At 45.6% G+C, this 25,318-nt stretch overlaps 7 protein-coding genes across 7 annotated transcripts; 4 read left to right on the forward strand and 3 right to left on the reverse strand.

The window, feature by feature from the left end:
• Positions 1 to 322: 322 nt before the first annotated feature.
• Positions 323 to 2,851, forward strand: V8C40DRAFT_247331 (Hsp70 family protein). The gene is made up of 8 exons (XM_083216300.1): positions 323 to 359; positions 415 to 1,098; positions 1,163 to 1,207; positions 1,269 to 1,338; positions 1,420 to 1,897; positions 1,995 to 2,208; positions 2,303 to 2,435; positions 2,506 to 2,851. Exons 2-8 carry the CDS (start codon positions 448 to 450, stop codon positions 2,712 to 2,714), a joined length of 1,800 nt encoding a protein of 599 aa, XP_083072790.1. The 5' UTR covers positions 323 to 359; positions 415 to 447; the 3' UTR covers positions 2,715 to 2,851.
• On the reverse strand, positions 2,810 to 3,944 carry V8C40DRAFT_247334 (Hsp20/alpha crystallin family protein). Its single transcript, XM_083216301.1, has one exon. It carries the CDS (start codon positions 3,699 to 3,701, stop codon positions 3,057 to 3,059), a length of 645 nt encoding a protein of 214 aa, XP_083072791.1. The 5' UTR covers positions 3,702 to 3,944; the 3' UTR covers positions 2,810 to 3,056.
• A 1,423-nt stretch (positions 3,945 to 5,367) lies between these two features.
• V8C40DRAFT_266657 (uncharacterized protein) lies at positions 5,368 to 7,018 on the reverse strand (the record flags this gene model as incomplete). Its single annotated transcript, XM_083219773.1, has 3 exons — positions 5,368 to 5,501; positions 5,614 to 5,833; positions 5,891 to 7,018. The coding sequence occupies 3 exons, from the start codon at positions 7,016 to 7,018 to the stop codon at positions 5,368 to 5,370; spliced, it is 1,482 nt and encodes a 493-aa protein (XP_083072792.1).
• Positions 7,019 to 9,221: 2,203 nt separating this feature from the next.
• On the forward strand, positions 9,222 to 11,162 carry V8C40DRAFT_275281 (MFS transporter; the record flags this gene model as incomplete). Its single annotated transcript, XM_083220685.1, has 5 exons — positions 9,222 to 9,329; positions 9,389 to 9,504; positions 9,550 to 10,063; positions 10,116 to 10,487; positions 10,560 to 11,162. 5 exons carry the CDS (start codon positions 9,222 to 9,224, stop codon positions 11,160 to 11,162), a joined length of 1,713 nt encoding a protein of 570 aa, XP_083072793.1.
• Positions 11,163 to 15,467: 4,305 nt separating this feature from the next.
• V8C40DRAFT_279882 (Zn(II)2Cys6 transcription factor domain-containing protein) lies at positions 15,468 to 17,654 on the forward strand (the record flags this gene model as incomplete). The annotated part of the gene is made up of 2 exons (XM_083221303.1): positions 15,468 to 16,382; positions 16,463 to 17,654. The coding sequence occupies 2 exons, from the start codon at positions 15,468 to 15,470 to the stop codon at positions 17,597 to 17,599; spliced, it is 2,052 nt and encodes a 683-aa protein (XP_083072794.1). The 3' UTR covers positions 17,600 to 17,654.
• Positions 17,655 to 19,554: 1,900 nt separating this feature from the next.
• V8C40DRAFT_279884 (putative Alpha/beta hydrolase) lies at positions 19,555 to 20,528 on the forward strand (the record flags this gene model as incomplete). Its single annotated transcript, XM_083221304.1, has 1 exon — positions 19,555 to 20,528. The coding sequence occupies exon 1, from the start codon at positions 19,614 to 19,616 to the stop codon at positions 20,526 to 20,528; it is 915 nt and encodes a 304-aa protein (XP_083072795.1). The 5' UTR covers positions 19,555 to 19,613.
• Positions 20,529 to 21,428: 900 nt separating this feature from the next.
• On the reverse strand, positions 21,429 to 24,449 carry V8C40DRAFT_275283 (ankyrin repeat domain-containing protein; the record flags this gene model as incomplete). Its single annotated transcript, XM_083220686.1, has 5 exons — positions 21,429 to 23,887; positions 23,918 to 23,979; positions 24,016 to 24,339; positions 24,376 to 24,415; positions 24,446 to 24,449. The coding sequence occupies 5 exons, from the start codon at positions 24,447 to 24,449 to the stop codon at positions 21,429 to 21,431; spliced, it is 2,889 nt and encodes a 962-aa protein (XP_083072796.1).
• Positions 24,450 to 25,318: the final 869 nt, after the last annotated feature.

A 25,318-nucleotide genomic window follows, 5' to 3' on the forward strand; every position in this document is an offset into this window, starting at 1 on the left:
TTAATGACAGCGAGAACCAACAACAGAGGCATTATCATGCCGAGATAAAATCAGTCTAAAAAAAGTTCCAACGGTTTGAACATCCACTCACACTATCGTCAAGCCAATTAAAATCACTATGTGGCGGTTGTGTCATTCACTCTGCCAAGTGAGTGTTGGGCACGGCTTGTTGGCATGCTGCAGGTCTGCAAATATGGCCGGCGCGTATGCATGCGCAAGCCTACGATCAACTCGATATGCTTTATGATTCTGTATCGTAATGAGGCTGTGAATAATACGCCTCTCCCTTAATTGTTTCACGTAGCGCCAATACATCGTATCTGCCAAAACAGGCCAGAATTTCTCCAAGTCTCGTACGTGTGTTATCTGCCCATAAGTAAAACTTCCCAAACCTAACCTACGCTGCATTTTAAGTTCTATACCTATCGACTATCAAGAAGAACAAAGATGGACGTCCTTTCTAACAGAACCAAGCTGATTGTGGGAATTGACTATGGGACCACATACTCAGGCCTCAGCTTTGCACTTTCCAATGCGACCGACTTCAAAGACATATTTCCATGGACCAAGTACCCCGGCTCATCTTCGCATAGCGCTGAGCACTCTGTGAAGGCACCGACAAGAGTTGCTTTCATGGATGAAAATCCGGAGCTGGATAACAACGCATGGGGCTATCAGGTAGAACCTGGTATGAAAACGTACGCCTGGACAAAGCTGCTTCTCGATAAATCCTCTTTGATATCTGAATATGATGACCCTGATCTGTATCTATCGAGTGGTATGGACATCATGCAGCTTCCCAAAGGCCGATCAGCCAAGGACGTTGCCACAGAGTACCTCAGAGGCATGAAGGCTATGTTTGATGATGCCGTTAAAGAACATCTTGGCTCTCACAAGATCGAAGATCTACCAATCGAGTTTTGGCTTACAGTTCCAGCATCTTGGAGCGAGAAAGCGAAGCTGCTCACAAAATCGGCAGCAAGAGACGCAGGATTCGCTACACGACGCATGGATAAGATTATGCTTATTTCTGAACCGGAGGCAGCAGCGCAACTTGCATTGAAGTCTAGCCTGCATCGTCTAGAAGGTTTTGTCAAGGTGCGTACACATGCTTACCGTTGATGTCCCTGAAATATCTAAGTATTTGCTTACATTTGAATAGCCGGATACTGGCGTAATGGTTTGTGACTGCGGAGGAGGCACGGTGGTATTTTTCACCTTTATATGCGACATATCATTTGGTTGTTCAAATTTAATGAATTGCCTAGGATATCACTACCTATGAAGTGGAGGAGACTCGACCGACTTTGAAACTCAGAGAAATTGCTGTCGGCATTGGTGAGTTTTATTCCTTGGGACCTATCTGTATAGCAATATCGGTGGTGTACGGAGCTAACCTACATAACTACTTCTATGTAGCGGGTAAATGCGGTGGAACGTTTGTGGATAGGAATTTATTCAAACTAATGGCCGACCGCTTTGGTGATGCTTTTACGTCACTTGGACCAGAAGAAATCGGTCCTGGCAGCAGCTTCATGGACCAGTTCGAGCTCAAAAAGAAAGATTTCAGCAAGAAGACTCCAAGCAAACGAGCACATCGTTTGATGCTCCACATGCCGGGCCTCAAAGTAAGCTCTTCAATGGAGAAGTACTACGAGAGACGGTCTTCATCTGTTCTTCTGACCCAAGAAGATTATAAAATGCTCTTTGACCCAGTCATCAATATGATCATTCGCCTAGTGGAAGAGCAGGTGAACCAGATCGAATTGAAAAAAGAACGGCCCATTGAGACCATTGTTCTAGTTGGTGGCTTTGGATCATCACCATACTTGAAAGAACAATTGACGGAGTGGTGCCAAGATAGAGGAATAAGGCTCACGACGCCGATCACTGGCGCGTAAGTGGACCTAAGAAGCAATGTCATACATGCTGCCTACCGAAGCGGCATAATCACAAAGACAAAGACATAATAGGCTTACTGACTCATTGCCTAGGTGGTCAGCTGTGGTATGTGGAGCGGTCTTGCGCGGATTGGAAGGTTCCATTGTGAGGCAAAAGAAGTGCCGAAGACATTATGGTCACGCTTTAAGCCACAGGTACATTCCATCCATCCACGCAGATTTTGATACACAAAAGAGACGTCTATGGACGGATCAGTTTGAAAACGAGGAATATTTAACGGGATTCATGGAATGGAAAGTCGGCAAAGTAAGTAATATTGAAGGCTTTAGCACTTCGTGTCTTCCCTTCTAGTCTTTTCTAATTCACCTTCTCAATTGATATTTTACTTATACGGTAACAGGGAGAACTTATTGATCACGAAACTGAAATCAACTCAGAGTTTGAAGCACACTTTAAAGAAATACCAACAACGCGCAGATATACTTTATATTCGTGTAACTTGGATCACGCTCCCAAAACCATAGAGGATGAACGTACGATGAGCTTCTTATTTGAACGTGCCCTTTACATACTATGCACACCACTAATCATTCTTGCGCATAGGAATTGAAAAGGTCGGCAAAATCGTCGCTACGTTACATGGACTGAATAAAGATGACCTGAAACAGGTTGAAAAGCATGGTACCACATATTATTCGCTTTGGCTGACTCTTAACATCCGATTGGATGATGAAGCTGGCCACTTGGCATTTCGGATCTTTTATCGAGATAAAGAAGTTGGAAAAGCGGCGATTAGCATCGTTGATGAGTAGTTTTGATCCGAATCGCCTTTTGTCACACCTAGACATGCACTATCCTAATGGTTGCATCACTAAGAGTCGAGAACTTCGTATATGATCAAATGCATTGTATTAGTTGACTATGTTTAGATTGCAAAACTAAAATGAAGGTATGAAGTTTTAACGCTTTTACAACTCGTACTCCATCACTTGCTGTTTCCACACCCTTAAGGAGAGATCACCATATAACTCAAATTCAAAACGCCCCTTCCATGCAATTTTGTCATCTCCAAAATGATTGTTTAATGATATGCGCGTCGATAACAAAGGAAAGTAGAAAATGGTATTAGAGAAAAAAAATGTTTTGGTAGTGCTTTAGAGCACGTTGATTCGGCGAGGCTCGTGTTTGGCCGCCTTGGGAACGACCACGTTGAGGATGCCGTCCGTAAAGCTGGCCGTCACACCATCCTGGTTGACACGAGCGGGGAAGTTGAAAGTGCGAGAAAACTCGCCGATGCTTCGCTCGGTGAGCCAATATTTGGCGGAGTCGGTAGGTTGCTTCTTGGAGGAGTCGGCCTTGACCACCTCTCCTTCGGCGGGGGCGGTGGTGTTTCCAGCCTCATTTTCGTCCTCTACAGTAGCCTGGTGAGGAGACTTGGGGCGCTCGTGCTCGCCAGACTCAGTGATGGCGCCGCTCTTGGAAGAGTCTTCGAGAGCGCCAGCAGGAGGGGTGCCAGCCGTGTAGGTGCGCTCGACTTTGCCGCGGATGACAATCGATTGAGGGTCGGTGAACTCGATGTGCACATCCTGCTTCTTCATTCCAGGGAGCTCGCCATGGAGCTCGTAAGCTTCGCCCGTCTCGCGGACGTCAAACTTGGGCTGCCAATGAGCGATAGTGCGGCGGCTGGTACGCTGGTTGTCGTTGCCTTGGCGGGAGTAGTTGTCGAAGTCCTCAAGAAGGCGGAAGAGAGGAGTGAAAGAGGTCTCGGGAGTGTAAAAGTTGCGCTGAAGAAAGGCCATTTTGGATGATTAGATGAGAAACTTGGTGATTGTTTGTTTGTTGATGGTTGATTGTTGGTTTATATAATGATGTAGTCTTTTGTGACTTGGTTGTGTGAGCGCGTTGTAAGAGTGTTTGTTGTGTGTGTTGCTTTGTTTGTGTCTTGTGTTGTGACAGAAGAGGACAGACGATGGAGGAATAGAACGACTTCTTTATAGTTGGAGGAGTGCAAACGGAGATGATTCTTGAATCTTCGTCGGCATACTGGAAACGGACTCTTGGAGTATTCTGGAAACTGTGGTGAGATCATCGAGACTTCATCACGATACTGCTCGTAACGTGTAGAATTGGCTGGACAGTGCCGGAGCTTTCTCGAAATTTCCATTCAGAGCTGCCTACCGTATTTGGCAAGTGGGTACTCAGTGGCGGGGTCCTAAAGCGGGAGCTAGAAGAGGTACGTACCTGACCACTTGGGTACGTACCTTTAGCTCACTTCATCCACAATTGGGACAAGATGCCACATGGAGCATTGCATTCAACCGGCCAAATACATTGCAGATGCACTATGTTATTGCAATGCATCACAGATTCGGACTAGCAATAAATAGTCCAAGCTCTAGGTCATCTTGAAAGTGTAACGACCGCGTCCCTTCGAAGGATACTCGCAAAACTCAGTCACCTACGGCAGGTGAGACTTAACGGAACATGAGAAAAACTTCGAGTGCGAGTAATCCGTAAACCACCGCATATTCCAGTCGTCCAAACGAAGTACATCTGCTTTGCAATAGGTTCTCCTTGCCCTTTTAGGGAGCTATCGATATTAATAGAGCAGTGCGGCCCCTTCCATCTTGCGACTGACTCCAAGGCTTACCCTGAACTCAATTGGGGTCATGATTTGTAACGAATATTCCAAGCTTTTTTCTTCAACAAACGTTCAATGCTCGTTCAATTATTAAAACTGTCACACTTTGACTGTTTGACTTGGCACCTATTGATTCTCAGTATTTGCAAGCCCTGTGGGCCCTATATCAAGACATCTTCGGTAAAGATATGTACGTAGAAAGAAATGTTGAGCCCAAGTCTATACCATTAAAAAGAAAATCCACCGAATATACCAGGAATGTCTATAACATGGACTGTGAGTGTAGGCTGTGTTCAATTTACATCTGACCATCATCATCACTATTCGTATCGCTCTCATACGCTTGTCTGTATGCATTCCACCAAAATCCAGTAGTGTACTTGTCAGTTTCCCAGATGTACGAACTGGTTATCGCCATCATGCGTGATGTCAGCAGGTGCGTGCTCAGTTGTGCCGCTTGAAACTGCTAGCGCATCCTTGAACCCATTGCATCCTTGGGGTTTATGCTCATGCTCAATTCGACCAGCTGTAGACCTAGCTCTCTGTATCGCTTGAAGAGCGTCATTCGTAATACGATCAATATCTCCAGGTGGTATCAAAGAAGCTGCAATGGCTGAACGTAGCGACATTTCAAATCTGATTTGTCTGCTTCTTTCTGCAAGCCATATGAGTTAGCAGTTAGCTAGCTTTAGTGAAATAGAAGCACTTGCCTGGGCTAGCAAAAGCTCCAGTAATGGAGAAAATCTGATACATCTGTTCCATTTTCTCGGATTCTTTCATACCCCCCTTGATCCGTGTTTGCAATTGGCTCTGCTGTTCTGTACTCAGATATGGAGAATGCGCTTTTCTTTCACACTGCGACTCAGAGTGCTCCCGTAAGCTGTCACCATCTTCGAACTCTTCAAAGCATTTCTCACATAGAATGACCGGGCGTATATGTTTGCGAAGTATATGTTCTCTGCGAGCATTAGTATTTGGCATAATGCTCGCCGACGCTGGCGGATGATGATATATTAACCTCATTCTTTGGTATTTCGTCCAACAGCTCTTTGCGCAGATTCCCCACTTACCCTTCCCGTAATCTGATGGATTTTTCAGATAAAATGGGCAGCTGTAAGCATACAAGTTATGCTCATCTTCGCTGATCTTGGCCCCGCGTCGGTTTTTATCTACTCTCCCCGTCTCGACATATTGCCTAGGTGTGGCTCTCCTCGTTGCTTGTTTAGCGGGACCCTCAGTACCGTGATTTTGTGCTTCTGGACTATCTGAAGTAGGTTTGCCGATATTTGCCTGATTTTGAAGTCGGTGAATACACCAAAGCCTGAGGAAATCTGCAGGCTCACTCACCGGATTTGAATGCGAAACGTGCACAGGATCGAGATTATAGGGCCTAGAATTATTGCGAGGGAGATCTATATCAGTGATGGGGGCGGTGATAAGGGTCATCTCCGAAAACACTTCATCCACTGCTCTAGAATGAGTATCGGATGAGTAACTTGGGATTGTCGTGGAACCATATCTCCATAGTTCGAAAGGCGAAAGATTTGTAGAAGAATGAGAAGGAATCGGACCGGGATAGTGAGTTGGTGTGCAGTTTCTTGGCTGGTTCGTGCCCAGAAGACCGAAATTCCCGGCTGTATGCGTAACAGAGGTGCCATCCACAGAGCAACTAGGAAAGGGATATGGGTATGGATTGAATTCCAAATGCCCAGGTGCGAAAGGTTGTAAGCTCCTAGAAGCATTGACAAAGGTGCATAGCCCTTGCACCTCGCCAAAAAGCTGTTGTAAGGTACGTATCCTATCATATGTGATCCCTTGGGGAAATGTTGCATCTGGAGTATCTGACAATGGGTAGACCTCATTGTTTAGTTGAATGGCTCCATAGGAAGTTCCGGAGTAATCAGCTGTCCCCGGAAGGCCCAAGAACACGGAAGCCTGATCAAACCGCTGTCCCCACGTTTCTTGTCCAGGGGATGGAAGTAGCACACGTATCAGATGATCTTGATGCTGGTGTGCTGAAAAATTCTCTGTTTGGATGGTGTCGTGTGCATTACTAAATGGCTGGCCGCAGTGTCCTTGGTTGTTCTGATGATGGTATGGTGGGATGCGGTTCGCCAAAGGCGAATTCTTATCGGTAACTTGACAACCAGCAACATGAGGAATGGAATCAACAGATATATCGCCATTCCTGGCCTGCCATCCTAACAGAGTTTCTTCGGTGAAGATTCCTTGCGTCTCTCTCAAGTTAACTGTGAGTACGGCGTCTTCTCCTGGCTGCTGAGCTAACCAGCGGTCGAGGGCTGGTGCGTCGTCGCGAGGCTGGCATTGAACATAAACAGGTTGGCCTTGAAAATAGTCAGACTGGCCTTGAATATCATCAGGTTGGCCTTGAATATCATCAGGTTGGCCTTGAATATCACCAGGCTGGCCTTGAATACCATCAGGCGTCTGAGAGCTTGGATGCTGATCATCCATTGTGCTCTCTGGACAAGATGATTGTGGGATTTGGTGAAAAGAAGGGAAATTCGGTATCACCTCGTGATGGCTTTGGGAGACAGAGTGAAACGATTAGACCCGAAGGCGAAAAAAAGGCATCGTTTTAATCATCCGCGGCCCTTTCGCGCATATGCGCACACTCTGGACCCATTCCCATAATTGCTGCTGCGCTTCTGCGCATCTGCGAATACGTTGTTGCGCAGGTGCTTATATGCGCGGCGCAATGCGATGCCAATCAAAATTGAAGGTGAATCGGCGATGGGGTGGTTGAATCAATGGGGTATTATACACGTTAAACACCTTCATTCGCTCCTCAAAAAGGCAACAAGCTGCCTTGAGGACGCAATTGCGTGCAACCTCAGCCGTTGAGTTCTAGCGGTCAGCCAGTTGTATTCTGTGGGAAACAAGAGTGCCAAACTTGACGCCTGCCGAGGATCAAATTGCGGATGGCTGAAAATATACCTTCGTCTCATGGATGAAAATAAAAATGACTTGTTAGATTCGGTTCTTTCAACATCTTGACTGCTGCCTTCAATGTTGTGTTGCTCGCTACCGAAACAATGGAGAGAACTGCATTGCACAGCCTTGGGAGCAGTGACAATACAGCTCATACCAGATGCGTATACCCCGGAGGGGTGCCGAATCATAGGTAGTTAGTGATTTCCTCGGCATGTCTCCCGGGCTTAATTTTCCGCATTTAGACTTAAACGAGGCTGGATAATGGCTGAGTTATAGTGATCATCATGGTAGTGGTTGTATGGCGGTCCTCGCATATTTCCCCGCCTTACAGCTATGTAAGCAGTTCAGCGGGCCCTATCTAGATAGCATTACTTGAGAATGCTGTGCTCCCGAATGGAGGCAAGTACTGCATTTATTATTGGCGGCGAAGTCTGGCTTATGTACTTTGCGATTTACCAATAGCGCTGGCCTCATTTCCCGTGAGGCATCTCCGCTAATCGCGTTTTGCCGAGATGGTACCAGGACTACCATCAGCGTGCAGTTTACTTTATGACTGGCGTTCATCTTACAGCCTCCCAAGCTTCTCGGCAGAAAGTAAGACACTGCCGTGTAATGTAATTGGAAGTTCGAGACCCCAAGCCCCAACAACGGCGACTACGCCGTAACGCTGGATGAACCAACAAAGGCATTTGCCTCTGTCGCTTCACTCGAAGATAAACAATCGGGTGCCGTTCAAGCGATATGGAATAAGAACCTAGTAGGCGAAAATGCTGCCGATCAAACAGCGAATTTATCGGCCGCACTTGGTTTATCGCAGTTAGCATGATCAAAGAATAAGAACTCGGGCGGAAGAGGCGGAATTGCAAGCGAAGCCAAAGGATTACCTGTGATCGCCAATGCTGAGCGAGTTCTAGAAATACCTCTGAAAGGGACATGTTACATGTACTCAACCCTCTTCTTGAGCAAGCATGCATTAGTTTACGAACGAAAGCTATGATAGCAGAATTCCTTAACTAGCCAGCCCCATCTTCTTTTTGTCTATTACTGCCAGATGAAGGTGGATACTCGTATTAATCCCTTTGTGAAATTCCTATGACTTTAATATTGCGATTATTATTGTATGTAGAATATGGCTATATGTAATGTGCTCACTCATTTGAAGATGCTGGAAACGAACTGGCCTCGGAACTATCCGCATAGCGGTGGGCCGGAATTTAAGGATGGCTTTACATTCACCTAAGTGGACCTTGACAAGACCTTCGCCCGGCATTAATTATAGCCTTCGGCAGATGGAGTGCTCAATGGGGAATATTTCTGCGACGGGCATTTAGGCTGACCAATTGGTCCTCTGCCTGGCCATGAGAGTAATTGAGCGGTGATAGGACCAACAGTTTTCACAACGTGTGCTTTATTTTCTTAGCTTTGTAGTGAATTCCCAAGCTCATTTGTCACAAGTCTGACTTTGAATTAGTAATTTTCTGCCAATGGATCCTTCAAAGCCGCCTGAATCGAGCAGTTCTCTGCGAGAGCGCAAATCACCCGTGGGTACTGACATCCGTCACGCTGAGTTTAGGACGAAAGTGTCTGCTCTCTTTGACATTAAAAGGTTGGAATTTTCTCCAGCAGATCAAACTCTTACAGAACTGCTTAAGGAATTCCATGATCAAACTAACACTGTCGATAATCTGACTTTGGCTTTTCATTATACGATAACTTTGGCGTTATGGAGCTCTTCAGAGATTCGGTGATGGGCCAGATTATTCGGCGTCTCACAAACGATAAGATTTTGCTCTACAGCGAAGAAAAAGCGGGAGCAGATGAACATACAATGGTACAGATGATAGGAATTATTGTCGAGAGCAACTGACTGATGTGAATGATCCTATATAGTTGCGGACTTTGAGACCGATCTCCAAACACTCAAGTCCTGTCGATACATTGGTGGACACAAAAAGACAAAACTTAAATGATGCGCAATCGATGAGAAACAGATCGCAAAACCCCTTGTAAACAGATGAAGAGATGGCGCCGACCGATGAATATGCGAAGAGAGCACCAGCGGAAAATCTCCAAAACACCATGCTGAAACCAGAACAAAAGGCAGAAGGTAATTACTCAGGCAAAGAAAAAGACGTCAATTTTGTGGTTGAGTGGTATTCAGACGAAGATCCTGAGAATCCTCAAAATTGGACAGGGCTTAAGAAAGCGATCGTTCTCTTTCAACTGTGTGCGTACACAATGGCAGTGTATGGAGCATCCAGCATGTACGTTCCTGGAGAAGGAGATGTAATGCGAGAATTCCATGTTGGCGCCACTCCGGCAGCACTCGGACTTGCTGTGTACGTGGCGGGTTATGGGATAGGACCTTTGGTATTCGCGCCGCTCAGCGAGATCGCGTCCGTCGGCCGAAACTGGGTGTATATACCTACGTTCTTTTTATTCGTCATTCTCTCGATTCCGACTGCAACAGTAAGGAACTTCGCAGGTTTACTAGTTCTGCGTTTCCTCACTGGGTTTTTCGGAAGCCCCTGTCTGGCAAATGGGGGAGCATCGGTTGGAGATATTGTACGTGGCAAGTTTATGAAACAAGGTGTAGTGACTGACAAGCGCTTGATAGTATCCTGCTTTACAAATTCCCATATACCTTTCTTGCTGGACTGCGGTCTGGTTCTGGGGACCCGCGATTGGACCAGTGGTAGCTGGCTTTGCTGTTCAAGCGAAAGGATGGCGCTGGGGACTTTGGGAGATAGTGTGGCTGACAGCGCCGTTGTTTTTGTTGTTGAGCTTTGCATTGCCGGAGACGCCTGCTGACAACATTCTTCACCGTCGTGCCGCCAGGTTGAGGAAGATCACGGGTCGAAAAGACATACTTGCGGCTAGTGAGATTGCGCAATCACAGCTGACAACTAGAGACGTCGTTTGGGATGCTCTCATAAAGCCGATGGAGATTATGATCAAAGATCCAGCCGTTCTTTTTACTAACATATATGTGAGTCAACGTTTGAGTCTAACGTTTCATACGCTGTGTTGTGTTTGCAATGGGGACTAATTCACGTATTAGACCTCCTTAACCTACGGCATTTACTATTCCTTTTTTGAAGCATTCCCATTGGTATATCCTCAGATATATGGGTTCAACATTGGCGAAACTGGGCTTTGCTTTCTCACAATTGGCATTGCCTGCCTTATAGGAATAAGTATTTTTTACATATACCAATTTTGCTATCTACTTCCCGAGATACGGAAAAACGGCCCACGCGCACCAGAGCACCGACTAGTTCCTGCTCTTTTCGCTGTTATCACTCTGTCGGCTGGATATTTCATGTTTGGATGGACAGTGCGGAGCGACATTCACTGGATTGTCAGTCTCATTGGAGTTGTGATTCTTGTGACATCCAACTTCTTAATCTTCCAAAGCGTGTTCGTCTATCTCCCAATGTCATACCCGAAATACGCCGCTTCTCTATTCGCAGCAAATGATCTCTGCCGATCTGTATTTGCTGTCGCCTGCATACTCTTTGCAAGACCAATGTTCGAGAATTTGGGGGTTGGAGGCGGAGTATCTCTGCTGGCTGGTCTGTCATGCTTGGGAATTACCGGAATGTTTGCCCTGTGGAAATACGGAGCATGGCTGCGCTCGAAGAGTTCGTTTGCAAACAGTTAGAAGTGTGCATCTAGTATGTAACCGAAGTATATTTTTCATCGGTTCGATTTTCTACGCCAGGTGTTGGGGCAAGCGATCACGGGCATATCATTTTAGGTGAAAAGTGCTATGTTCACAGTATCAAAACGGCGATAGAGATGGTTTTATAGTTTTCCTCACGGAAGAGTTTATTCTAAACTTTATCAGCATTGAGAAAAAGCCTGTGATACGCCGTTTTCTTTGCCTCTGAGTCATCGACAAAACTATCAGTGGCATATTACTACTGTAACCACATTCTTCAGGATAAAAAGAAACAGACTGCATGTTTAACAGACACTGCCCACTAACCTCGGACATTCCTAGCAATCAAACTTATATGCTATGGTCACTAACCATTTTACCAGAATTAGAAATAGTCGTTTCGTTCTATCACCATGCCACAATACATTTATATCAACGGATATCCAGGGGTTGGCAAGTTGACCATCGCTAAGGAACTGGAGAAGCTTATACCTAGCTCAAAGATTTACCACAATCATTTATTTATCGATCCTGTTGCCCCATTAGTCGATCGCTGCTCACCACACTATCACGACATACGGACCAGCTTTCGACGCCACATCCTCAATACTATTGCCACATCTGAGGCGACACAACAATTCACATGGATTTTCACCGATTCTCGATCTTCAAGCTTGATCGGTAGTACGGGTGCCGAAGATTACAGAGATGCAGCCAATAAAAGAGGCGTCCCATTCATCTCCATCATACTACGCTGCCAGCCGGAGGAAAATGTGACAAGAGTATTGGGTGAAGGGCGCGGCGCTGGCTTTAATACTAAGCTGACGGATCCGGAGGCATTAAAAAGAATTCGACAAGAAGAGGATATTTATACTTTTGGAGGGCCATATGAGTTGGAACTAGATATTACAAACATAACACCAACAAGAGCTGCGCAAAAGATATACGAGCATCTAGCTAAGGTTATCCATACTACTTGATAATATAGAGGATTGAGTACATATATTGCGCATCCAATAGCTCCGTTAATTGCTCTCAAGAACAATCCCAAAACGCCTCGTTTGCCCCATCGTGCTCCGGGTCCTGTTCGAACGCCCTCAACATTACACCTGGCCACGACGCAGAAGGAGCCTTTGTGCGTGTTTTGCGGCATTGTCGAACAATCGCATCACCCAACTCCGTTTATATGTCGAGCCTTTCTAAATCTTGCCCATGTAGGAGCAATTCTTGTTTTTCTTCGCTCAGTTCATTCGCTGGAACATCCATTGCCCCAAATTCTGCCATTATTGCTTTACTCATTGCTCCCACAGTTCCTGGAAGATATTCAGCAATTCCAGGGCTTGAGTGCAATGACATGGCCAACCAGGCTTCACGTACCGAATCCTCATCCACACCGTTAGATCGTAGTACATTCGCGGCTTCGTCTGCGCTGGTAACTTCAAAGCGCCTCGCAATCGAATCGTATTTTCCAGTTATTCCAATATCGTGCAATATGCAGGCGACAAATAGGATGTGCTCCGCGATTCGAATTGCTTTCACAGGGCTGGTTGGTAATGATTCTTCGTTCGATGAGGCATTCATTGCTTTCGCATACAGAAAAACGTGGAAGCTGTGGTTTATAATCGACTGTGGAAGGGACGAGAGCGCGATATCCAATGCAGCTAACGCCGCTGGGTGTTCTGGCACAAGTCTTCTCAAAGATGGACGTAGAGGCCCTTTCATATTCACTTTGACATCAAGCAAACTGCTCATTCTTCTCGGTGGTGTAGTGCGAAAACCGTGCGTTTCGTTATGTTGCCAAAGTCAACTGATGATTATGAGCTGGCTTCGGCGTAGTCATATTTATATGCTCGAATATCCTGTCGTATCATATAATGTAAATTTGTAAATGGTGTCCCATATCGCAGAAACCTGCCCTTTTCATCGATTTGGCGATGTCAAAGCGCGAGTGGTACACTTTGTTCTCTTGTTAGTGTATCCCCTTACATTGGGATAGAAGCTCCCTAAGACCAACGTTAACAGGGAGAGGTGGTCAGGGTAGGTTCAAAGGTATACAGTCCATATTACAAATCCAGTCAATAGACAGCACAGTCAACTGGACATAGGACAAGTGTGATGTGAAATAGAGCGTCACAATACCAGGGCGTCTCTTGCAAACCAAAAGTTCAGTCGCAAAAAATTCCCTCTACGAGCCTAGGCGCTGCGGACTGGTTTGTCTACTTGGACAATTTGGAGCATCTTGCCTGTGAAGCGGAGTACTCAATATAGCATTTATTGCTCTCTTGTGAATAGCCTGGAATTGGTAAAATCAGCACCTGATACTTTCATTACTATCTACACTCATCGACAAATGTCTCCATCAATGGGTTTACTTCTTCGGGCTTTTCCCAAAACGCTGAATGTCCAACGCCTTCAATGAGGCTCAAACGGTATAGAGGGAAATGTCCCTTTAGGAAGCTGTCCAGCTTTTCCCAGTATATTTGCCGGTCATACTCACCAATCACAAGCATAGTTAGTAAGTGCTTTGCTTCTTGGAGCAACTTTGTGTGATCTTGATGTCTTGCATTCATGAGAAGACGTCTTGCGGTAGGATTTTGTTGCGCGATTACTCCTGCCAATGCTGAATGTTCGCTGTAGCTCATTGAACTGATGCTGGATGAGTGAAAGCATGTATCGAGTACAGATGAAAGACTTTTCGCTACTTCCTCTGCATCGCCTTCAATGAGCGGTTGAAGAGCATTTACCCCATCGGAATGAAGAACTTCAGGGAGCTGAAGACCACATTTCAGATATTAGCTTTGATTGGGAAATGAGGTCGGGCACAATCGTTGAACATTACCATAGATCTCCAAGGAACTCCCGACAGATATACTATCCCTCTGATCCAGCCCGGCCCCAAGTGAGAAAAGACATCCGTTGCAATTAAGCCTCCATAGCTCCTTGACTAGTAGTAAGCGCATAGTTTCATCAATTTCACACCAAATCCATGATAGCCGGGCTGAACTTACCATCCCACCAAAACTGCTGTCTTCACTCCATATCTATCGCAAACCGCTTTAAAATCCTGGGCATTTTTCTCTGACGAATATGCGCTCTCACTTAGGGGCTGCTGCGATCTGCATTGCCCGCGGGGCTCGTAGGTAACCTATCACAAGTTCAGTTACAAGCAGGAACGAAATGAAGATCCTCGAGAATTTCTTTAGCCACTAACCAGACAATACTTCTTAAGGAGGGTTTCGTCCTGGAATTGCTTCCGAAATGTCAAACTAGAACTAGAAAAGCCCGGCACAAAAATAATGACTGGTGCCTGGTCTGCCGAGCAACCGGCTGATGCCGCCCATATTAAAGTTCCATCCTCTGATTGAACCTGCGGATCGGTCGTTTCTAACACGTTCGACATCTTCATCTGAGACTTGACACTGCTGTACAACAATTCATAAAGTAGCTAGAAGGGTGAGGATTTAAAGCCACAACCAAGTAATAACGGAATAGAGGTTATATTTATAATTAAGATGAAAGGGCAACATGCCATCACAGTCGATCCAGTCCAAAGCCGTGCACGAGCTTTTGATTCCATTTCAAAACCCATCCTCGAATAAATCCATTCCGCAACAACCTAGACCATCTACTACAACCCGAGAGACCTGAAGCCATTCTATTGACAGAAACAAATGGGGCTACGGTAGACTGATAAGTATTATAGCGCAAGTTGCTTTTTTAGCTCTCTGGCTAGCGTACATCACACTAACCGTGAAGGGAAGTTTTCCACGAAGGCTTATGATCATCACAACAAGACTCTCGCTCTTATCAGTCGAACCGTGAATCAACCTGTTAAACCTTGGTGGGAGATTTCACCCACTTTGAGTGAAATGCCGAGACGCATGAGAGATATGATTGTTTTATTCACGAATGCCCTGCTATCGTTCATCTGCCCATCGGCGTCACCTCGTGGGGCAACCCCGTGAACGCAATGAGCTACCCAAACTCTACTGCACTTCATAGACAAATCTACCTTTCCTCTCCCCTTCCTATAACAGGAACTAGTTACACAGCCAATTAATAAGTTATTTAATGTTATTTCGGAAAGCATTAGCGGATATCTCTTAGGTCCGTGATGATTTGTAATAGGATAGTTTCAACGCCAACCCCGGAAACGCCACAAGTGACATGACCTTTGAGGAGATCACAGCGACGGCAGATCTCCACTCCGTATTTGATGCCTAATGAAACCATAGGGTCCTTCAAAGAACCATCTTTTCAACCTATACCTCGCTCGGAGATTATCCTAATGAACCTCAAGTGAAAATGGGGAGAGAACCGACAAGCCTTGGCTGTCATACGTGCCGCCAGCGACGGATTCGATGTGATCAGGCCAAACCTATCTGTGCGCGGTGCAAGCGGGCAGGCTACAAATGCCAGGGATACGAAAAAGTTTTTCGACAACAAAACTACGGTGTTCACCAGAGCGAGGAAGGGTCGACCTCTTCGAAGTTTATTAAACTTAATTACGCGACTTCTTACCCATGCCGTTTAGGTCAAGAAAACCGTGGTGAGAGTGAATCACCTCACAACAAGACGGCCAACGAAGATTGCACATCCACATCCACTTTACCTGAGCCAGCTGATCATCCACTGCGTGACGAAGGCCTGGCCGAAAGCGCACCGTTGAAAGAGGCTGAGAGCGCTCTTGTTCGACCTGAAGTGATTTTCCTATCTTGGCTGGGCCTAGAACCATTTCTTGATCATGTCACCTTTTCCTACTTCTTCGACTCGTACGGCTGGATCAATATCCACAGCATGCTATTGCAAGATTCTCCAATGCGACAACATCTTGCCCAGGAGCATGATACTCTTGGCTATGATAGCCTACGAGCTCTAACCTACGGCATCTTCGGTCGTGATCACAAGATTAGCACTTTACAGCGTTCTGCCTCTCGAATCTATGGTTCCCTTCTTCGAAAGCTCCAACATAAGCTAGACACGTCGACAAAATCAGATTTGGCACGACTTATCAAGCCAATTGCAATTATGGGGTCTTACTCCGTAAGAGATACCGCGCAGTTCGAAGACTTCTTATTGACTCTCAGGCAGATTGCGGTGGAAAATGACCATCGATTTACGCATCACTCGGGATTAGCGTGCATCCTTCAGCATTTTGGCCCTTGTCACTTTGCCGATGCTTCTCTTTTGTCAATTTATGAGTCCTGTCGCTTCACAATGGTATTTATGTCCTCACTTTTCTCATTGACCAGCATGAACTCCTCTGCTCAGTGGGCATATGTGGCTGAAACTCTCAATAGGTTGCAAATGCTCTCGTCCGACGTCAAGCGACATTCTTAGAAAGAGATGAATGGAAGACTATTCCATGGCTGCTCCACCCAGAAATGAAAACCAACGCAAGCAAGCTCATCGACATCGTTTCTGATATTCCTGGAATCATCCGGGGTACCGACGACATACTCGACAAGCGATCGCAGTGGGTGTATAATGGGCTTAATATCCCGCAGAAGGAAACTCTGACTACTGTTCACGATCTGCAATGTCGCTTGGAACAAGTTTTTTCTTGTCTTCAGAACTGGCAACGAGAATGGTCGACGACGAATGGCCCGATTACGTCTCAAATTCTACAATGGGCTTTATTTCGAGCAAAAGACGACTATTACCGCCCTGGCATTTTTGGCATGCAAGGTCCTGACGCCTACGGCCTGAATATGGACAACCAGACAGGCGTGAACATTCCTTTTGCGAAAGTAGTTGATAACGGCGAGCCCGAACCGAACACAGCCACGTTCAGTCTGATGACGGAGGCAGCCCTATTCATAACGGCCCTCATATGGGTCGATCGACTTCAGAAAAATCTCAAAGGCGCTTCTGAATCTGCGGATTCTATCGACTTTTATAACTCACCGTTTTACACACAGTGCCGTTGCTACTATGATAACCCAGGGCCGCTAAGACTCTGTCAAATTTTTCCTGATGGTGATCCATATGTAGAAAGACATTTATCTTGGAACTTGAACTCCGCTCGGATCTGCGAGTCTCCTACTTTTACTTCCGGTGATGACGAAAGCTGCCGCAGTCATAGCTCTGCGGCCACAACTACGGCTGCTGCTACCGTTTGCTCATGTTTTGGCCAACACTTGACGTGTTCTACTTCACGGGCAACCAATACTGGAAATGAGTTTCTTCAAAACATTCTTCTACCCGGGGACATCCGGTTCTCAGCGCAACTGCGCATTTTGAATTGGTTGACATCTCATTTGCCGCAAAGTCGGACTTCTGTGCTCAGCACACTTGCGGCCATGGGATTGACTCATTGTGTGCACGATGTTCGACCTTCGGAAGGAAATGAGGACATCGCGTTGGCTATACGTGAAACCATGATGAAGTCGAAATTCCAAGGGGCGGCGGAACTGTTACTTAGGAAATATCGTTGATACGTGGCCCCCTACTTCGCCATGACTCTGATCTGTTTGCTGAGTTAAATCTTGTACGTAACGCCAGCTGGCGAATTCCGGATATCAAGGGAAGAAAATAAAACAAGAGGAAGAAGCTTTAAAATTGTATGCTTGTATTACCAGTATTTATGAGTGTTGCCGTGCTACAGAACCTTCTCGGTGACGTACAAGCCAAGCCAGTCCATGGCTCCACTGACTCTCCGCCAGATAAATGCGACCAATATCTCGCAGATAACTTCCTGATTCAGGTTAAATGTTTGACCAAGGGCTAAGCTCGTCCAAGATTTAGCTGGACTGACATAAGTCGCCTTCTATAAATATGCTGTATAAACACATCCGGAGTCCCGCGGGAATTAGGCCTGAATCTGGAGCGAATGTCAACACACCTAAACTACAATTTTATTCTTCACGTTATATTTCTTTTACAACAACAACCATGCCTCACTCAAACGAAACAGAGTGGTGGGTGAATGCTGTTTATGAGACTATTATGAAGATACCATACGGGCGAGTTACAACATATAAACATATTGCGGAGCTACTAGAAACACGTACGTGCTCTGTTAGAATGTCTTGATATGTAATTGTGTGAAAATACTGACGCAAGCAATTACCGAGCAGCGCAGCGAGCTCGTCAAGTAGGCACATGTTTGTGGAATCTCTCTCCGGCAGTTGACCCTTCCAGCAATGGGCAAGGAGCTTCATTATACAATCTGGGAAATGTTCCGTGGCAAAGAGTGATAAATTCTAGGGGCATGATTTCACATCGGTAACGTGGATACACACTCAAATATCACTGCATATTAGAAATTGATCCGGACAGAAAGAGAAGCTAACACTCGAATGTAGTGGCGGGAATTGGGCGAATGTTCAAGCTCAAATGTTAAGAAGAGAAGGTGTCCATGTTTCCACAGATGAAATGGGAGAACACCATATCGACGTGTCTGATTTTGGTTGGTTCCCTTCTTCTATAAGTTCTGATGAGGAGGAGTTTGAATGAGCTATATGAGTTACGTCAATAGAGAACGTTATTTTATTTCTTGGGAATCAGTTGTAGCCAAGTCTTAACTGTCACTAAAATAAGCGAACAGACCAATGAGCACATTTAAAGGCCACTTCAGAATACAATGTAGTGGATATAATGATTTAATGGGATCTTGAACCGCCCTATTTTGCAGTAAAAGGAATCGTTGATTCAGCTTCTCATATAGACACACCAGAGACCACTACCAGTCGTATGACAACTTGTCCCATCTCTTTATCAAAGCAACTATATCGCTTCAGACGTTGCATTTTACACGAAATCTACGGAATTGCCTTGAAAGTTGTCAGTTGCTCCTAGTTCTCATAAACCGAAGCGGTAAACCCGCGGTCAAGGGTGCCCATCTATGTTAGCGTGCATCCGATCAGAGATGACGTCGGCAGGATGAAGCCGCAATAAGGTGGAGGACTTAGAGCGCAAATACTGATGTCCAGCTACTAAATCCGCCTGAATCAGCGGTGAAAGATCACTCAAAGCGTAAGAAAAGCAGTCTCTGGACTGGACATGTTGCTCAGAGCTCAGACGATCCATCGCAGAAAACTTCTCTTTTTAGTATAGTAGTTTCGGCACAGGCACCCATCAAAGGAGAATTATCTAAACACTTCACCAACTAATCCTCACCAAAACTACCTAGGCTTGGACGGAAACTTCCGCCGTAGCCAGGAAATCCGGCACGCAATTGATCAAATCGAGAAGCTTTGGTTCGAGAAAAATTTCCCATTTAGGCCACCATGGTCCACTAATATTCAACAGGTGCGAAGTACTCCGTAGTGACAGGAAAGAATAGACAAATATGGCGTGAATATTCTATAAATGAGGTCGACAATCTCGAGCAACAGACACAGAAATTACAAAAAATTGGCGATTCACTAAGAATACTTCAAGCAACAGGCTATATCATTCGAGCCAAAGTTCAAATCTGCAATATTCTCTACAACTGAATTGTTCAAGATGATTGAAGAGAATGACACACTTGGTGGAACTTTCCCCTTTAAGCCTCATTTCTCCACGGGACCAGGATTTCGAATGCACTATGTTGACGAGGGTCAGGGCTCGCCTGTCTTGTGTCTTCATGGTGAACCGACTTGGGGCTATTTGTATCGAGAAGTTATCCCAATTTTGTCGCAAAACAACCGCGTGATTGTTCCGGATTATATGGGGTTCGGGAAAAGTGAAACTCCTCAACATCTCGAATATACAGCGCGACAACACACCGACAACCTGGAAATTCTCGTCAAAGAATTGGATCTGCACGATATCACTCTCGTTGTTCATGACTGGGGCGGGCAGATTGGGGGCGCCTTGGCTCTTAGACAGGCTTCCCGCATCCGCCGGATCGTAGTGATGAATACGATGTTGTCAATGGGTTTGCCGGAAGAAGAGACCTGCTGGGCCGAAAACAGCAAAGAATCCGCTTGGTTTGGATGGGCGGACCGAGCTGTGGCAAACGGTACCTTTGAAGCTACACTTATGAACTCTGGGGTGGCTATTGTCGGCTTGATGAAGCTACTACAAGGCTTTGAGAGAGCTAATGCCACTGAGGATTTCTTCCGAGCCTACTCGCTTCCTTTCGCAACTCCAGAAGAATGCAATGGCGTAATTGCCTTTCCTAAAAGCATTGTCACCGGCTCATTCAAGGCGGAAACCGGCTCAGAGAGTCAAACATCCGCGGTTCGCGCAAAGCCAGCAATGATGATTGAGGGAACAAAGGATAAAGTTCTCCTCGCCAAGCATTTCGTACCCGTGTTCAAGAAAGGCTTTCCAAATGCACCGATACATTACTTGGACCAAGCAAGTCACTTTCTGCTAGAAGATGAGCCTGAAAAAATCGGCGGGTTGATTTTGGACTTTATCAAGAACAGTTAGCTTCATCTAGTCGAAGGAAACCATACATGCTTAATACTATAATAATGTTGGTTGCTAGATATAATTGTGCGAAATAGAATAAACAACAAATGAGTTGATATGCTGAGAAAACAAAACATCAATATTGATATGTGTTCTATCATGCCCAGAATTTTTACAAGCTCGGCTCGATTTACCGCGAGAGATTATAGAGCTGTAAATATGAGCTGCGAAGTTAATATGGGAATGTGCATATGATTCCATATAACGGAATGGTTATCGACGAATAATTTATCAACTGCTGCCTAATGGCAAATAGTCTATTCAGCAAAATTGAATAGAGTAGTCCTGCGTCGTGTATGACTAGGTGTATTTGTTATAGCCATCATTCGCGCTGTCAGCCAATAAATAATTTAGTTCGACCCCAAATGCTGAACAACTAGACTGATCAATAACGAACTTGCTATATACCTGCATATATCGAGGTCGGCCTCTTAAAAGCTAAACAAGTATGTCAAATTTACACTGCGGAATTGCGAGTAAATTTGTCACTGTCTTATCTTCGAGAGCTGGGTTCAAAGTTAAGATATATTTGCTGGTTGTCGCTTTACCTAATCCCAGCAAGAGTTTGTGACCACAGCTGTTCGCCTGCGCAGATTCATTGAATAATTTCAAGTACCTGCTCATATCTACGTCATCCGATAATCAATGCCAAACAGAGTTGATAATATCATTGTCATTCCTTTTTAGTGGGTTTATAGCCTTCTTGTGACTTAAATGGCCTAAGTCTTGATTTATATCGAGCTCAGATCCTCGCCATCATTCGGCAGACCCTCATAATCACCATCTGAAGCCTCGGAACCACCCCCCCCCCCCCCCCCCCATCGCCGGATATAGAACTACTCATTGTCATCATCATTATCATCTTCTTCTTTCTCTTCTTCTTCTTCTTCTTCTTTGTTCTTCTTCTTCTTCGTCATCATCACGAAGAAGCTGAACAATAGCTTCATGGTCATTTTGAGTAGCCCATTGTAGCGCTGTCCGACCTTCCCTATCCCTGGCATCAAGATTAATTTTGTCAATCGCCAGAAGTTGCCGAACTACTTTCGTGTCTCCTCCAGCTGAGGCTCTTATCAACATTGTTTTGCCGTCTTCATCGCGGGTGTCCACTTGCGCACCTCTGTTAATGAGGAGCTGGATGACATCTTTCTTTTCCCCGTTAAATGCTGCCACTAACGCCGTTACACCACTTCGATTCTTAGCTTCTATATCAGCACCTCTGTCAAGGAGCAGCCGGACAATATCCGTATGACCCCCTTCAGAGGCCGTCATCAATGGCGTGGTTTTGTTCACACTAGATTTGGCTTCTATATTAGCACCTTTGTCAAGGAGTAGCCGAACAATTTCTGTATGGCCCTTCCAAGAGGCTAAAATCAACGGCGTATTTTCCCTTTTCTTAGTTATGGCCTCTATACTAGCACCTCTGTCAAGAAGAAGTTGAACAACATCAGTATGCCCCTCATATGTAGCGGATAGCAGTGCCGTGTCAATTTTGGCCTCTATTTGAGCACCATGATCGAGGAGTAACTGAACGACATCAGCGCGCCCATTAGATGCGGCCGCCCGCAATGGTGTTCGTTCTGGGTTACCTCCCCCTTCTACATCGGCTCCCTTATCAACCAGCAGTTGAACAAGTTCGACACATCCAGAGGAAGCGGCTGCGGTTAAAGCTGTCTCATCATACTGAGTTTGGGCGTCAATTCTAGCGCCGTGTTCGATGAGGAGCGTTGCCATTTCGAATTGCCCGCCTAATGAAGCTGTCATTAAAGGTGTGCAGCCATTATCAATCGTACCATTAACATCAGCACCGTTTTCGAGGCGCTGTTCAACCACATCTATAAGTCCCTTTGCGGCAGCCCAGTGAAGTACCATTAGTCCTGGCAGAGTAACGCGCAATTCCTTTGCTTGCCTCAGCGTATCCCATCTTTGTTGTATATTTTCCCATTGGGTAGATAGGCCGCTCAGTTTTGTTTTTACTTCATCTTGCATGGTGGTATTTTTGGTTCGTTTTCCAATATATTCTGTTTCCTTCGCCATCAATGTTTTTTGTCTCATTTCAAGCTCCTTTAACTTTGCTAAAATTGTCTCCTGCTCTTTCTTAATCTCATTCAGGCTGGTGTCGCAACAGTTTACTTCGTCTTCGAGTTTATTGTTTTCTCTCTCGGTTTCTTCGTTTTCTTCCAGGAGTTGTAAACTTTCACGTATTAACTTTTTCTCCTCCAATTCCACGGTTGCGTCAATAGTGGTGAATACCCCGTCCAGCACTAGCTCAGGCCGTATTACAAAGATCGGCTGCCGCTCAACACGTTCTAGCGCAATGGTGAGGGAAAGCAGCTCATTCTTGGCCCGCCTTTTCCCATCCAACTTTTGCATCATAGAGGGAAGATATAAAACCAGTTCCTCCAATAACAGATTTCTGTTACATATAAGAACCAGACATTCGACCAGAGTATCGGTGCCCTCTTTCTTATACTCCAGAACGACAACAAAGTCTTTAGAGTCTTGTGTGTCATGGCGGAGTCGAATCAAGATTTGGCCCACGGCACCATCGTGAGCTATAGGCGTGGACATGATTAGAGCTCGCTCTTCGTCCCAAAATGACCTAGGAGCCACATCAATGATTTTCAGATTGATATCTGTGAAGGCATCCTCTTGGTAGTGAAAAAGAAGTCCGCCCAAATCCACGGGTACATTTTCTTGGTTGTCGTGCTTGATTCGGATCGGCTTTGGCTCTGTTGCAGCTACCGTGGTCAGATACAAGGAAGATTTGTATCCTCGTGGCCGAGCATATTCGTCAGATGATCCCACAGAAAGTTCAATTAGTGGTATCCCAACCACCTGTTGCGAATTTTTCTCGGGTCCACAGTTGAGAAACCCAATCATCTGGCCAGTGGGAGTAGTATGCAGTGGAAGGTGAGCTCGAATGCTACCACCAGACATGTCGACTGAGCTCATATATTTGAGAGTTTGATCTCGTCGAATGATGTTCCCTGAATGTGCAAAGTCTGCCGGGGCCTTGGCCATAATTCTCCCAGCTGTGGCATTGCTAGTGTTGTTGGTAGACGAATCATTTGCTCCCAGCCCCCATGCCAGTATTGAATCATCTCTTGTCACCTTCATGATTTGTTCCTGTAGCCGGAAGAATGCCTGTTCACCACCCTCACCATAGATCATCGGCATCGTTATGTTGAAGATGCCTAGAAGGCAGTATGCTAGGTCTTCCTTTCGCTTCGTATCCCTGTGAGCTGCCCACGACATGCGCTGTGCGACGCTCGCCGTATGAAGTGCAGCATATCCCAGTAGGTAATGCCAGGGTATGCCTGTGATTGACGCAATAGTGGTGCTCATACTTCCTTTGTTTCCCAAAAGACGCCACTCTTGGACCAGGTGTGTGTCAACAGCAGCTTGTCTGCTGTTTATGTCTGATGGGGAAATGGCACCATAAAACCGCATCGATTTAGGTGCAAGAAGTTCCTGTAGAGTCCATCCTCTCTTGAACCATCGGCTTCTCTGGAACTTGGAGCCCTTCTGCTTGAAATTATCATCGCTGGGAACATCGGATAGAAAAGCATAGCAAATAGAGGCACGCTGGTACCATCGGAACATGGAGTTTATAGCCTCGCTAAGCTCAACCAGATTTGTCTTGTCAATGCAACAGGTATCAATCCAAGCATAACTAAGACCGTCCTCCGCGGCCTGTCGACAGCATCCTAGAAACTTGGCAGATCCGATGCCAGGTTTATTAATATTTCCATCTTCGACGTCGCGAAAGCTGAGCTCTTCAGAATCGTTTCCCCAGGTATGTGACAGTATAGCGTAGGGAGGTGCAAGATCGTCGAGGAATTCCTCTAATTTGAACGTCTTTACATTGATGAGACGCATCGTATGGCGTTGTTGCACTGGACTTTCTGATACTTGTAGATTCTGGATAGCAGCCCAACGACTTGGACTTTGCGGCTGAATTCATGCCTATCGGAGACACTACATGTACGTTTTCAAGGCTCCAGCAAGTACATAAGCAGGAGGGCTGTGATGAGGGGTACGTCTATTTCCTATTCGCTCAGAACCATCTTGATAAGAGCCGCATAATTGGCTGTCTGCCCCGCATGTTGCTCTAGAAATTGTGCAACATCGTCGCTAATTGCATGGTAAACTATTGTTGAATATTGACATGGTATCAAATAATTTTCTATTCTATGAATATATTTCTAGAATCTGCTGCGATATCTATATTTCTTTTATGTCTTGCTTAGAGGCCTTGCATACACTTGATATTAGGTTTATTTATGATCATTGACAGATTCGGAATGTGACACATATTTAATCCGTGCCAAATTTTAATGAAAAGATGCATCACTCTATTAAATTCCCGTATAAAGCGGAAAAACCAAAGAAATTGTCTGCTGTGGCTTAATACCTCTTGCAACACTATTATTTTCGCGTTCATCTAGGGTAGCAACATCTCAGATTGACGCCATTCATACGTTACTCACATGATGATACCCCGGGATTCTGCCTTGATCCTACCCTGCCGGACCCGAAAATCGGGGACCCAGAAGTTTGGAGGGAAAGTTGGGTGAATCTCCACCGGATGGTGGATTTCGATTCGCTCAATGGGGGAGATTCTCCGTTCTCACGAGAGCCCGAGGTGCATTAGTCTGCAGTCACGGTCAAACAGCTTTTTTGTCAGGTTCTCAAATGCCGCTCAATTGTTGGAATCGGCAAAGGGGAAATGACTAGAGAGGCGGTGG

This window comes from Trichoderma camerunense, assembly GCF_050948025.1.
Source record: "Trichoderma camerunense strain CBS 138272 chromosome Unknown V8C40scaffold_10, whole genome shotgun sequence".
NCBI classification, from domain to species: Eukaryota; Fungi; Ascomycota; class Sordariomycetes; order Hypocreales; family Hypocreaceae; genus Trichoderma; species Trichoderma camerunense.

Coding starts and splice junctions, on each gene's coding strand:
- V8C40DRAFT_247331 (XM_083216300.1), top strand. CDS start 448: ATGGACGTCCTTTCTAACAGAACCAAGCTGATTGTGGGAATTGACTAT. Junction 1,898..1,994: donor ACGACGCCGATCACTGGCGC/GTAAGTGGACCT, acceptor CTCATTGCCTAG/GTGGTCAGCTGTGGTATGTG. Junction 2,209..2,302: donor TGGAATGGAAAGTCGGCAAA/GTAAGTAATATT, acceptor ATACGGTAACAG/GGAGAACTTATTGATCACGA.
- V8C40DRAFT_247334 (XM_083216301.1), bottom strand. CDS start 3,701: ATGGCCTTTCTTCAGCGCAACTTTTACACTCCCGAGACCTCTTTCACT.